At 42.7% G+C, this 14,903-nt stretch overlaps 1 protein-coding gene across 1 annotated transcript; it reads left to right on the top strand.

Moving 5' to 3' along the window:
• Positions 1–844: 844 nt before the first annotated feature.
• Positions 845–8,405, top strand: HTR5A (5-hydroxytryptamine receptor 5A). The gene is made up of 2 exons (XM_066584641.1): positions 845–1,637; positions 7,726–8,405. Exons 1-2 carry the CDS (start codon positions 930–932, stop codon positions 8,056–8,058), a joined length of 1,041 nt encoding a protein of 346 aa, XP_066440738.1. The 5' UTR covers positions 845–929; the 3' UTR covers positions 8,059–8,405.
• The last annotated feature ends 6,498 nt before the right edge of the window (positions 8,406–14,903 follow it).

Raw genomic sequence — 14,903 nt, 5'->3', positions numbered from 1 at the left:
TGTTAGAATCAGAGCCTGTGAAGAGTTCAGCACCAAGGACAGGGCTGGATGGATGGCTGAAGAGTTCAGCAGCGGAGACAGTCCCGGTGGCTGTCTGAATAGTTCAGCACCAGAGACAGTGCTGAATGAATAGCCGGAGTATGAAACATGGTTTACTATCTGCCTATGCCCAAGCTCAGATTTCAATTGACTCAGAGCCTCTGAAGAGTTCAGCACCTAAGACAGTGTCGGATGGATTGTTAAATTGCATGGGTTACTGTCTGTTATTGCCAGCTCAGATTTTCACTGGATCAGAGCCTGTGAAGAGTTCAGCACCAAGGACAGCACCAGATGGATGACTGAAGAGTTCAGCACCAGAGGCAGCGCCGGACAGATGACTGAAGAGTTCGGCACCTGAGACAGAACCGACTGGATCCTTGAAGTGCATTGGCTACTCTGTCTGTTATCTTCGGCTCAGAATTTTATTGATCCAGAGCCGGTAAACAGTTCAACACCAGGGACAGCAGCGGATGGATGATTGAATAGTTCTGCATGAGGGACATTTCTGGATGGATGAATAGCTCAAGCACAGTACATGGTTCATTGTCTTTAATGTCCAGGCTCAGATTTCCATTGACTGAGAGCCTCTAAAGAGTTCACTACCAGAGACAGCATGAGATGGATGGCTGAAATGTTTATTATCTCCAGCTCAGATTCTCATTAATTGCAGGAAGTCTGGGGACCTGAGATCATGTCTTTGCTTGGGGTGGACATAGATCCTGTCCAAATATTATGCCACACTCTGCAATCACTGGCTCATTATCGCAACCTGGTGGAACACATGTATGGTCCATTTATGGTGACTGATCTGCTACCATCTACAAGAGCTGGATGGAGCTTTTTGTGAAGCAAGAATTATCCAATATTATTATTATTTCTTGTGGGCTCTCATGGTACCACTAATGAGGATGGATTTGAACGGCACTGTTGTTCATGGGAGCTCAGATAGCCCAAACAAGCACAGAATTTCTGTATTCAGTGTCCTCATCTTAACTCTACTGGCTATGCTGGTTGTTGCTACCTTCCTATGGAATGTGCTAGTGCTAGTGACTATACTGAGAGTCAGAACTTTTCACCGGGTTCCTCATAATTTGGTGGCCTCCATGGCAATATCAGATGTCATGGTGGCTGCTCTGGTGATGCCCCTAAGCTTGGTTCATGAGCTGAATAATCGGCATTGGAGATTGGGTAGAGTACTCTGCCATATCTGGATCTCCTTTGATGTACTGTGCTGTACAGCCAGCATCTGGAATGTGACAGCCATCGCCTTGGATAGGTACTGGTCTATCACAAGACATTTGGAGTACACCTTGAAGACTAGAAAAAGGATCTCTAACATTATGATCCTGCTGACTTGGCTCTTATCTGCTGTTATCTCCCTGTCTCCTCTTTTTGGGTGGGGAGAAAACTATGCAGAAATAACTGAAAAGTGTCAGGTCAGCCAAGAACCTTCATATACAATCTTCTCCACCTTTGGAGCATTTTACCTACCACTTTGTGTTGTTCTCTTCGTCTACTGGAAAATATACAAAGCTGCTAAATTCAGAATTGGATCGAAAAAGACAAATACAATCACCCCAATGCCAGAAGTGATCGAGGTGAGTGCAGCATGCATTTCTATCATTGCGTATTTTAACCCTTTGCAAAGCAGAGGGATCTGATGATGATGTACAATTGCATTTGTTAATAGGACTGATGTATTGATTTAGAGCACAGATATTGTAGTTAAGTTATCCTAATGTGCAGGGGTGCCTCAAACCTTTATGCTGCCTGAGGCAAAGTGTGAAATGGTAGCCCCCCACCCCACAAAAAACACTCATTTTACAAGGATTGAAAGCACTAATACACAAAATACTGAACACATGTTGTAACCACTGAGACTTGTCTGAAGTGTAAGAGTAATAGTGTCCACAGTAGTGGCCCCAGCAGTAAGTGTTCCTCTTAGTAGCCTCAATAGTAATACCCCATTAATGGCCCCAGTAGTAATAGTGACCCCTCATAGTTGCCCAAGTAATAAAAGTGTTCCTCATAGTGGCTTCAGTAGTAATAGTGACAATTGTTAGTGTCTGCAGTAGTAATAGTGACCCCATTAATGGCCTCAGTAGTAATAATGACTCTTTTAGTGGCCCCAGTAGTAATAGTGACAACTGTTAGTGGCCACAGTAGTAATTGTGATCCCATTAATGGCCCCAGTAGTAATAATGACCCTGTTGGTGACCCCAGTAATAATAGTGTCCCTCATAGTGTCTCCAGTAGCAATAGTGACACCTGTTAGTGGCCTCAATAGTAATGGTGTCCCCTGTATTTTACCTCCAGCTGGCAAGTGACCCACAAGCATTCAACTTACTCACCCTGTTGCACCCATCTGGCAGCAGCGGCAGCCGCTACTGTGATCAGAGTTTGACCCGTAACCTCTCCACCCGGCATCTGGTGCAGGAATACTCTGATCACAGTAGTGACAGCTGCCGGATGGCAGCAATTGGGTGAGTGAGTTGAATGTTTGTAGGGTTGCTGCCCGGCTGGCTCGCATGTGCAGCTGGCAATTATTTTTTACCAGCCATAGATAAGGCCAGTAAAAAAAAAAGTGGCATGCTCAGGTTGCCTCATGATAAGGGCACCCCTGCTAATGTGCTAAATATCAAGTTAATGTTTGCTACATATGTGCCTACTACAGAGTCACATCTGGATGATGGATGATAGAGATGCAGCACGGATGAATGCAGCTCTTCTGTGCACTGTGATAAATCATAGAGCTAAATTGCTCCAATGATATTACAACACCTTCTGTTAAATGACCCACTCTTTGCTGTTGCACTGACAATCTCTGCATTGCTACACTACATATTGACTCATTTCCCAGGCTTCACATGTGCCTACAGCACAAACACCTTCCTTGTGCTTATGTGTGACCTCCCTATTTTCAGTCTAACTATAATGCTTACTATTAATAGGTGCTTTGTGTATTCCTATATATATATATATACACTACCGTTCAAAAGTTTGGGGTCACCCAAACAATTTTGTGTTTTCCATGAAAAGTCACACTTATTCACCACCATGTGTTGTGAAATGAATAGACAATAGAGTCAAGACATTGACAAGGTTAGAAATAATGATTTGTATTTGAAATAACATTGTTTTTACATCAAACTTTGCTTTCGTCAAAGAATCCTCCTTTTGCAGCAATTACAGCATTGCACACCTTTGACATTCTAGCTGTTAATTTGTTGAGGTAAGCTTGTGAAATTGCACCCCACGCTTCTAGAAGCATCTCCCACAAGTTGGATTGGTTGGATGGGCACTTCTGGCGTACCATACGGTCAAGCTGCTCCCACAACAGCTCAATGGGGTTCAGATCTGGTGACTGCGCTGGCCACTCCATTACCGATAGAATACCAGCTGCCTGCTTCTGCTGTAAATAGTTCTTGCACAATTTGGAGGTGTGTTTAGGGTCATTGTCCTGTTGTAGGATGAAATTGGTTCCAATCAAGCGCTGTCCACTGGGTATGGCATGGCGTTGCAAAATGGAGTGATAGCCTTCCTTATTCAGAATCCCTTTTACCCTGTACAAATCTCCCACCTTACCAGCACCAAAGCAACCCCAGACCATCACATTACCTCCACCATGCTTAACAGATGGCGTCAGGCATTCTTCCAGCATCTTTTCATTTGTTCTGCGTCTCACAAACGTTCTTCTTTGTGATCCAAACACCTCAAACTTGGATTCATCCGTCCACAACACTTTTTTCCAGTCTTCCTCTGTCCAATGTCTGTGTTCTTTTGCCCATCTTAATCTTTTTCTTTTATTGGCCAGTCTCAGATATGGCTTTTTCTTTGCCACTCTGCCCTGAAGCCCAAAATCCCGCAGCCGCCTCTTCACTGTAGATGTTGACACTGGTGTTTTGCGGGTACTATTTAATGAAGATGCCAGTTGGGTACCTGTGAGGCGTCTGTTTCTCAAACTATAGACTCTAATGTGCTTATCTTCTTGCTTAGTTGTGCAACGCGGCCTCCCACTTCTTTTTCTACTCTGGTTAGAGCCTGTTTGTGCTGTCCTCTGAAGGGAGTAGTACACACCGTTGTAGGAAATCTTTAATTTCTTAGCAATTTCTCGCATGGAATAGCCTTCATTTCTAAGAACAAGAATAGACTGTCGAGTTTCAGATGAAAGTTCTCTTTTTCTGGCCATTTTGAGCGTTTAATTGACCCCACAAATGTGATGCTCCAGAAACTCAATCTGCTCACAGGAAGGTCAGTTTTGTAGCTTCTGTAACGAGCTAGACTGTTTTCAGATGTGTGAACATGATTGCACAAGGGTTTTCTAATCATCAATTAGCCTTCTGAGCCAATGAGCAAACACATTGTACCATTAGAACACTGGAGTGATAGTTGCTGGAAATGGGCCTCTATTCACCTTTGTAGATATTGCACAAAAAATCAGGCATTTGCAGCTTGAATAGTCATTTACCACATTAGCAATGTATAGAGTGCATTTGTTTAAATTTAGGACTAGTTTAAAGTTATCTTCATTGAAAAGTACAGTGCTTTTCCTTCAAAAATAAGGACATTTCAATGTGACCCCAAACTTTTGAACGGTAGTGTATATATATATATATATATATATATATATATATATATGTGTGTGTGTGTATGTGTGTGTGTGTTATATATATGTGTGTGTATATATATATATACACACATATATATATATCTATTTATATATACACATATATACACACACATATATATATATATATATATATATATATATATATATATATATATACATATACATATACATACACATACACATACACTATAACCTTCATTTTTGTTTCAACCCTGTATTCCTGGAGTGCATTCGAGTCCTGTGTGCTGCCAATTCCTGCACTTTTCTTCACATCACTGCAAATCCTCATAATTGTGCTGTTTTTTTAATTACAATTGGACACCCATATATGTATATGGCTGCCTGCAGATGACTGGGTCGGATCCCACTGTGAGAACTCTCGCAACTGGATCCGACCCGTGCCCCTGCAGTGATCAGTGTGGCTCACCTGCTCCCACATCTCCTCCGCTCTTCTATGTGCCGGCTGCTGCCCAGCCGTCGCATGCGCAGAGCGGACCCTGCGCGTCACTGGTGGGATTTCTGTGTGGGACTTTGCGAGACTCGCACAGAAATAGAGCATGACGCGATTTGTCCGTGTGAAAACTTGTGCGGAAAACAAATCGCGTCATGCTCTATTTCTGTGCGACTGTGTGCATAGGATTGCATTATCCTATGGCAGAGGGCATGGGCGGAAATTCTGCGGGAAATCCCGCCACGGAATTTCCGCCCATCTGAAGGAGGCCTATAAGTGCACAGCCATGATCACTGATCTATTATGAGCTGCTTGAATCATGTGTGCCAAATGTAATTTATTGTAAACCATTTAATAGTTTTTAGACTTCATATGCCGGTCAAGAACAAGATGGAATATATATACAGGGTGTCTCAAAAGTGTAGAAGCACTTATATAGAATGAAAACAGTTTGGCAGATCTGCTTTTGCATAAAAGCTGCAGGTGGGGAAACCTGTTGAGTCGAGACACCAACATGACGGCCATTTTGAATATTGCCATCTTGGATTTAACTCAAATTTTTCTATTGGGAAGGTAGGTGTGTGATATATCAAGCAGACAGAGACTTTCATCAGAAAAGCAATAGTGGGCTTCATTTTAACATAACGTTATTTGTTCTCATGTTAACACAGTGATTTGTCTTCATTACAGGCAATGTGAATTATGGCGTTTTCTCAAACAGAATGTGTTGAGATCATCTTTATGTCAAGAGAACAAAGTACATGTATCATCGCTGCAAATTTCGATCAATGCCACTCAACCAGACCTCCCATTACCCACAGTGCAGTCGCCAAACTTCTTTACAGATTCCAAGAAACAGGTTCTGTCACTGATAGACCAAAATCTGGAAAACCAAAAGCCATTACTAATGAAACATCAGCAAACTGGTTGGGTGGCGTTGATTGAAATCTGCCGTAATAAGATGTGTACTTTGTTCACATGACATAAAGACGATCTCAACATGTTCTGCTTGAGATGACGTCATCATTCACATTGCCTGTAATGAAGAAAAATTACTGTGTTAACATGAGAACAAAAAAAGTTATGTTGAAATGAAGCAAGCCGTTGTTTTTCTGATGAAATTCTCCTCCAGTCTGATATATAACACACCTATCTTACCAATGAAAAAATGAGAGTTAAATCCAAGATAGCAGCATTCAAAATGGCTGTCAGTTTGGTGACATGGCCAAAGAGATTTATATGCAAAATTGGATCACCATCTGCAAAACTGTTTTCATTCTATATAGGTGTTCTCTGGCATACCCCAAATTAGTTAAAAGTACATGAAGGATTCAATGATTAATGCTGAGTGCGCCAAACTCTGACCCTCCCATCAGCATGGTGCTAGTGCATGACAAGTTGTGTATTCCAACACATTCGTAAGAGCACCAGAATTGTATTCGCCTTCCATGTGCTTTCGGCGACAAGTTGTTTACATCCACAAGATTCACAAAAGCGTTTGCCTCATTCACACAATTGCCAGTATATTTTCCACACCGTTACTTGAGAAAACCCTATGCAGTCTGGCATCCTGGCCTTGACTTGTCTAGCACTGGTCGCTGGATTTTCCCATCTACTGTAGTCACGATTCTAATTTCTATACAGGGAGGGATAGATAGATAGATAGATAGGAGATAGATAGATAGATAGATAGATAGATAGATAGATAGATAGATAGGAGATAGATAGATATGAGATAGATAGATAGATAGATAGATAGATAGATAGATAGATAGATAGATAGGAGATAGATAGATAGATAGATAGATAGATAGGAGATAGATAGATAGATAGATAGATAGATAGATAGATAGATAGATAGATAGATAGATAGATTAGATAGATAGATAGATAGATAGATAGATAGGAGATAGATAGATATGAGATAGATAGATAGATATGAGATAGATAGATAGATATGAGATAGATAGATAGATAGATAGATAGATAGATAGATAGATAGATAGATAGGAGATAGATAGATAGGAGATAGATAGAGAGATAGATAGATAGATAGATATGAGGATAGATAGGAGATAGATAGATAGATATTAGATAGATAGATAGACAGACAACACCGTGCCCCCTTGTTCTAGTGTTTCGCTTCCTAATAATAACACTTCCCTCCTGAATCCTATGTATACTATACCTTCATATATAAAAGTTTCCATCATGTCCCCCTCTCCATTTTCTCTTCCTGTAAGATATATAAAGGTCTCCATGATGTTGGCCCTCTCCCTTCTCTCCTCATGCAACATATACTGTATAAAGGTTTCCATCATGTCTCCCCTTTCCCTTCTCTCCTCTTTTAACATATATAGAGGTTTTCATCATGTCCCTTTCTTCCTCCTGTGACATATATAAAGGTATTCATCATGTTCCCTCCTCTCTTCTTTCCTCCTGTGACATATATAAAGGTTTCCATCATGATCCCCCTCTCCCTTATGTAACATATGTAAAGGTTTTCATCATGATCCCCCTCTCCCTTCTCTCCTTCTTATGTCCCCCTCTCTGCAAGCCAATGTGTCTGTAGCTCTGACTCTAATTCTCTTCCTACCTTTGACAGGTTAAAGAAGCATCTCACCAGCCTCAAATGGTCTTCACTGTCCGTCATGCTACTGTCACCTTCCAGACAGATGGAGACACCTGGAGGGAACAGAAGGAGAAAAGGGCTGCCCTTATGGTGGGCATTCTCATAGGGGTCTTTGTTCTTTGCTGGATCCCATTCTTTATTACAGAACTGATTAGCCCCCTATGTTCCTGTGACATACCTCCCATCTGGAAAAGTATATTTTTATGGCTGGGGTACTCCAATTCATTTTTCAATCCTTTGATCTATACGGCATTTAACAAGAACTATAATAATGCCTTCAGAAACCTCTTCTCCAGACAGCGGTGATCGTTCCAGACAGCAGTGATGATTCTCTCTCTGGAATTTACTTGAGCAAGCATGTGTTAACCAGCCATCGTGTCTTCATCCAAGAACCTCGGTATTATGACTACCGCCTGTTACTAGGAGGAACCGGAATGCTTTTATTTGTATGGAATCCAAGAGGAAGATAATAAAGTCTGTTGGACAGAGATGAGACTGCAGAGATGACAGCCGGAGAATGCAATGAATTTTTTATATGGTTTTTTTTACTGATTGTGTATAAAAAGCGGCAAATTCGTCGATGGATCAACATTATTATAAGTGCCCCCCTTCCCCCAACTATAATTACATTGTGGTCATTCCTATGTCAGCCATGGAAGAGGTTTTTCAATAGTTAGATAACATGATACCAGATCTATGTTATTGTTAATGATCTTCCAAAGATATCTACACTGAACGATCACTGCATTAGATACCTCTACTCAGTAAAGGGTTGCTCCACCTTTTTGGGTGATCATGGCCTTCAGACGTTGGGGAACAGATTCCACAAGGTGGTTTATATCCTTCATACTCAACTCAACTCATGCCCACTGCAGCAGCTCCATCAGTTGGGTCACATTTTGTGGATAGGAGGGAGCAGATCTCACAGCCCTTTACAGTATATCCCAATCATGTTCAATGGGGTCATAGTTTGTTGTGTTTGGATGCCAAGGCAATGTAGAGAATTCATTGTTGTGTTCATCCAAATACTCCCTAGTGATCTGACCTCCATGACATGGAGCATTGTCCTGTTGAAAGATGGCACTGTGGTCGGAGAAGGTTTCCAGAAAATATGGGCGCAGATGTCAGCTAACAGGTCCCTGTAACATTCACCATTCAGGGATTGTGGCATGATGACCAACAATCCTAGGCCATGCCAAGAAATCATTTCCCAAACCATCACACCGGCCTGTTGAACCCTAACAGTGCACTCATGCGATATGGCTTTATGCTGTTAATACCAGATGCCGGCCCGGCCATCCGTATATTTCTGCAGGAAACAGAACTCTTCACTCCAGAAGATCTTCTGCCATGTGTATATGGTTCATTCATGTCTCAAGGGCATTCTTGTCGGTCTTCAATTATAGAAACTCAGTTGACGCCAGGAATGCAGCATGGGCATTGTGAACATTTTTCTAACTTCCCCTCTGTTGTACTACGGAGTCAGTTGGTCCACTATGGTACATTGTTGCTGAGGTACCACCCGACTCTCACCTCTAGGATCAACCACATGTGGCCTGCCATTGTGTGATCTTCTGTCCATAGTCCTAGCAGTCTTGGTATACTCTTGATACAATGGTTCAGGAACAACCAACAAGTGCAACTGTTTCAGAAATACTGGTACTGGCAACAACAATCGACAACCTTCCACTCTGATTATCACATTTACTCATGACTGCCAAATGTTGCCTTCTGCACATTATCTAAGAGCAGATCGTGACGTGGCCATCACGTGGTATGACATTATGGATCACAATAAGTCCCGTACCAGCAGGTTCTAATGCAGTGATCATTCAGTGTAAAGTATAGAGTCTCTTATATATTGACCATTACTCTATAATGAAGACCCTTCATTCTGCCCCTTCTTTGAAAGGAGTCATTGCATATTGTATTGCCAAACAAGACATAACCAACAAAAGAGCTCTGCTCAATGAATAATGCATCCTCCGGGGAGCAGGTGCGAGGTCAGAGAAGACCAATTACTTTGTAATAGCTTTATTCCAAGGAAGATGTTGTATTCTTAAATATATGCATGTACTCTACTGCAGGCAATTGCATTTTTCAAGGCAAAATGATCAATAATTAATTAATCAATCCAAATTTTAATTCAATATATACTGAGTGGCACTTTATAAATGACCCCCCCCCCCCCCCCATCTAGTAGCACAGAACCGCAGCAATTCGTCATGGTGTGCATTCCACTAGTTGATGAAGTAGTTCTGCAGGTATATTGACCCATGTGGACAGGAAACATCTTGTAGTTGACACTGATTAGATGGAGGTACTGACATACTCTGAAAAGGTGGAAGGGAGGGGTCATCGATTCATGCTGCTTGTGGAAAATTCTGACCTTCAATCAGGACGGTGTAACAGAAATCTGGATTCATCTGACCAGGAGATGTTTTTCCGCTGCTCAGTAATACAATTTCTGTTCTTTTTTTGCCCCCTGGAGACTCATCTTTCTCTTTCTCGCATACACAATGGTGCAGGAACTGGTCATCTGTTGTTATAGCCCATCCGTTTTAAGGAGTGACAGGTTGTGCATTTGGACATGTTAGTTGAAGCACCAGTGCTGTATTCGGCTGCTCCTGCCTGTGCAGCACCTGTTGGTCAGAACAATTCTTGACATCCTCCTCTGACCCCTTTTGGTGGCTAGTTGTTTCTATCCATAGAATCCCCCTTTTGCTAGATTTTTTTTCTCAATCACACCATTCTCAATATACTCTCCACACTATTACATGGGAAAACCCCACAAGGCTGACAGTAAAATACTGGCTCCCACTAGTCTACCACTGATGGCCGGGCCTGAGAAGTCGCTTAGATCGCTGGATTTTCCTATCTAATTTTGATTCACACTCAAACTGATCCATGCAAAACTTGTCATGCAATTTTAATGCGGCACTTTGGGGTCATGGCTCTAATTCCTATGCAGGGAAGGATGGGGGTCTCTAAAAAAGTGGTCATGCAGTGTAGATGTGTTATTCTGGTCTGCTTCAGTAGGAACAGTTTATGTGCACAGAGTCCTATATATCAAGTAGATTCTTATACTCAGCCAATAAATTCCCTTTGAGGTTGAAGCAAGTGCATCGGTCAATAAAGAGCACTTGATAAAGCGTCTTATACACACATTGATCAGAAAAATCTTAAAAAGTAAACTCCAAGGCTCGATGTGAGGCCAAGTACACAAGGCTATATGGAGCCTCTGCAGCTCCAGCAGATTATCTCCAAGTGAAAATGGGTCCCTATGAAATTGAAACATAGAGAGAATGACCCAATAAAAGCCCAAGTGGAATTCACATGGCACTGTTGTGGAACAATTACCACCATTGTATCCAAGAAGAAAGTGATAAATGGGAAAATGCACATGGCAGCCATGGAGCAGGACTGAGGATGACTGTAGAGAAGAACGAGGCTTCTCATTGTCTTTTAATATATTTATTGCATTTTTTCAACCAACACTATTTCATTTTTGAGCTTGTAGCAAGATGTGTATAGATCATGGTTTTGTAATTAAAATTGAACTGGATTATCACTCTGCTTTTCTGTATTTACTGATAGCGCCGGGAGAAAGAGAGTCGACTCGCCTACAGGCAAATTTAGCTGTATTTCAATTAATCCTATGCAGAGCAGTCATGTCATACGGCTAGCGGCACAGTTCTGCATAGAATCCTGTGCTTTTCCATAGGTTAAGTGAGGATACAGTACATTTTGCCTTTATTTACAATATCAAAGGAGTTGTCTCATGAAGAATATTTCTAGTTAGACACCACCCATAATTCTTAACATTTTTTTTGCATTTACACTTATTACAAATGTTCATAGCGCAAATAGTGTGCACATTTGTACATATGCTCATGTGAAGGAACCCTCGGTCATAGGCTGGGGTCATACAAGTCGTATTCCCGGCGGAAATCTCATGGTCTTGCCGCAGTGAAAAACCGCAAGATTTCCGCCAGGAAAGCGCAGCTTTAAAACCTGCTGCACTGGGGAACCCATGCCATAGTACCAGCTTTGCCAAATCTTGTCCATATAGCTGGATAAACCCGGGATTAGCAGCCGCAGGCAGATCTGCCGCAGCAAAATTCTGCACGGGATTTCCGCATGGAATTTCTGCTGCAAATCTGCCCTGTGTGAACCGAGCCTTACTTGCTGCTCTACTGGGTATGGGGACGGTTTCCTGGGGTGGTAAGTTGCTGCTTCTGGAATTATCAAGAAGATGAGGAAAGGATAAGAGAGTGAAACAACATTACAGCATTTGTTCTGCATCTCTTCTGACAAGCAGAGGAGACGCTGCAACTCCAGATGCAGCCGCTCACCGGGGATCCCTCCATGTACCCACTGGAGCAGAGAGAAGCAAGACTGAGTGTGTTTGACCACGTGCAAGACTGAGATTTTGTGTCCATATACAAGAGTGAGCATGTGCAATCATGTGCTAAACTGAGCCTGTCCAACCGCATACAAGACTAACCCCATGTGTCCATGTACAAAACTAAGGGAAAAACACATGGGGCATGCACTAATACGCTAGCTGCTACGGAGCATATTAGCATATGAACCAGGATTTTCTTCAAACTATTCTAACTTCGCACAAGTGAGCATGAGTTTGAAAAAAAAGTGGAAAAAAAGGTTCTACGCTATATTCACTACATGTGAGAAAGATAGAGCAAGTCCTACCTTTTCTCATGTGTAGTATTAATACACGAGAACCCCGACAGAGAAAACAAAACCATTGAAATCAATTCATTTCATCCCGTTATGCGGCTGTAACTTTAATGGCTGCATAACGCAACTAAAACACACCCATCTGTTTAAGCCTTAAAGGGGTTCTGTCATTAAAGAAAAAAAATTCTATACTTATTTATTCCTCCCTCGTCAGTCTACTTACTAGATCTTCACCTTCTCTTGTAGTCCGGGATGCAGGGTCACCTCACCTCCAGCTGGCAGATTCTTCTGCTTGCTGTGACGTTACATACATTCACCGGCAGTCTGTGAGGTGTTCTGGATCACTGGAGAAGCACAGCAAAGAGAAGATGCCGTAAGGAGACTGCCTATGGAGGAATAGAGGAGTATAGAATTTATTTTTTTATGCCAAAACCCCTTTAAGCCTGTGTGTCCACATACAAGACTAAGCCTGTCTGACTGAATACCAGACTAAGCATGTGCAACCAGATATAAGACTGAGCATGTGCAACCAGATACCAGACTGAGCATGTGCAACCAGATATAAGACTGAGCATGTGCAACCAGATGCAAGACTGAGCATGTGCGACCAAATATAAGACTGAGCATGTGCAACCAGATACAAGACTGAGCATGTGCAACCAGATACAAGACTGAGCATGTGCAACCAGATACAAGACTGGGCATGTGCAACCAGATACAAGACTGGGCATGTGCAACCAGATACAAGACTGGGCATGTGCAACCAGATACCAGACTGAGCATGTTCAACCAGATATAAGAATGAGCATGTGCAACCAGATATAAGACTGAGCATGTGCAACCAGATGCAAGATTGAGCATGTGCGACCAAATATAAGACTGAGCATGTGCAACCAGATACAAGACGGAGCATGTGCAACCAGATACCAGACTGATCCTGTGCAACCAGATACAAGACTAAGCATGTGGAACCAGATACCAGACTGAGCATGTGCAACCAGATACCAGACTGAGCATGTGCAACCAGATACAAGACTGAGCCTGTGCAAACAGATACAAGACTGAGCCTGTGCAACTAGATACAAGACTGACCATGTGCAACCAGATACAAGACTGACCATGTGCAACCAGATACAAGACTGAGCCTGTGCAACCAGATGCCAGACTGAGCATGTGCAACCAGATGCCAGACTGAGCATGTGCAACCAGATGCCAGACTGAGCATGTGTAACCAGATGCCAGACTGAGCATGTGCAGCCAGATGCCAGACTGAGCATGTGCAGCCAGATGCCAGACTGAGCATGTGCAATCGGATACCAGACTGAGCATGTGACACCAGATACCAGACTGAGCCTGTGCAACCAAATACAAGACTGAGCCTGTGCAACCAAATACAAGACTGAGCCTGTGCAACCAGATACAAGATTGAGCATGTTCAACCAGATACAAGACTGAGTCTGCGCAACTAGATACGAGACTGAGCATGTGCAACCAGATACAAGACTGGGCATGTGCAACCAGATACAAGACTGAGCCTGTGCAATCAGATACAAGTATCATGCCAATGTGAACCGGCATTGTGAATGCATAAATGACATTACTGTGCGCTGACATGTGCGTATCATCCTGATTATTCCTTCTATATTCATGTAAGCAGCACGAGGGGATAAATCATCCAGAGCTCATCTTCTTAAAAATGCAAAAATTCTTTATTAATCCATTCTTTGCAGCTCGCAACATTTCAACTGCTTGCTGCAGTCTTTATTAAGCCCACACAGAGATCAGACACAACTGGTATATACCGTATTTTTCGCTTTATAAGACGCACTTTTTCCGCCTCCAAAGCGGAGGGGAAAAGTTCCTGCGTCTTATAAAGCCAATGTGCCGAAAATTTGTTCCGATCGCCATTTTTAGCGCGATCGCAAATTTAACGCACGGACGTGATTTATTTAGCGTGATTGCGCGTTAAATTCGCGATCGCACGAACAAATGTGCGATCAGTTAGAAGATTTCTCTCCTCCTGTCAAAAAAAAAATCATTACTCACCTCCCCCGGCGTTCTGCGGCGCTGCTGCAGGCTGTGACTCCCTCCTGTACGCGGGGCTTGAAATCCCCGCCTCATGACATGATTGAATGGCTGTGATTGGCTAACACACGTGCGCCTTCAGCCAATCACAGCCATTCAATGATGTCATTGAATGGCTGTGATTGGCTGACGGCGTGTTTTAGCCAATCACAGTATTAGCTTTCTGGAGGTGGGGATTTCAAGCCCTGCATCCAGAAAGCAATGCTCTGCCGGGGACCAGGAGGGAGCGACAGCCTGCAGCAGCGCTGCAGAACGCCGGGGGAGGCGAGTAATGATTTTTCCTCCCTATTTTCCCGCTCTAAAACGGGGGTGCGTCTTATAGACCGGTGCGTCTTATAAGGCGAAAAATACGTTATATAGCTAAT

This window comes from Eleutherodactylus coqui, chromosome 12, assembly GCF_035609145.1.
Source record: "Eleutherodactylus coqui strain aEleCoq1 chromosome 12, aEleCoq1.hap1, whole genome shotgun sequence".
NCBI classification, from domain to species: Eukaryota; Metazoa; Chordata; class Amphibia; order Anura; family Eleutherodactylidae; genus Eleutherodactylus; species Eleutherodactylus coqui.
The sequence above is the reverse complement of the archived record's forward strand: the minus strand, read 5'-3'. Positions and strand labels throughout refer to the sequence as shown.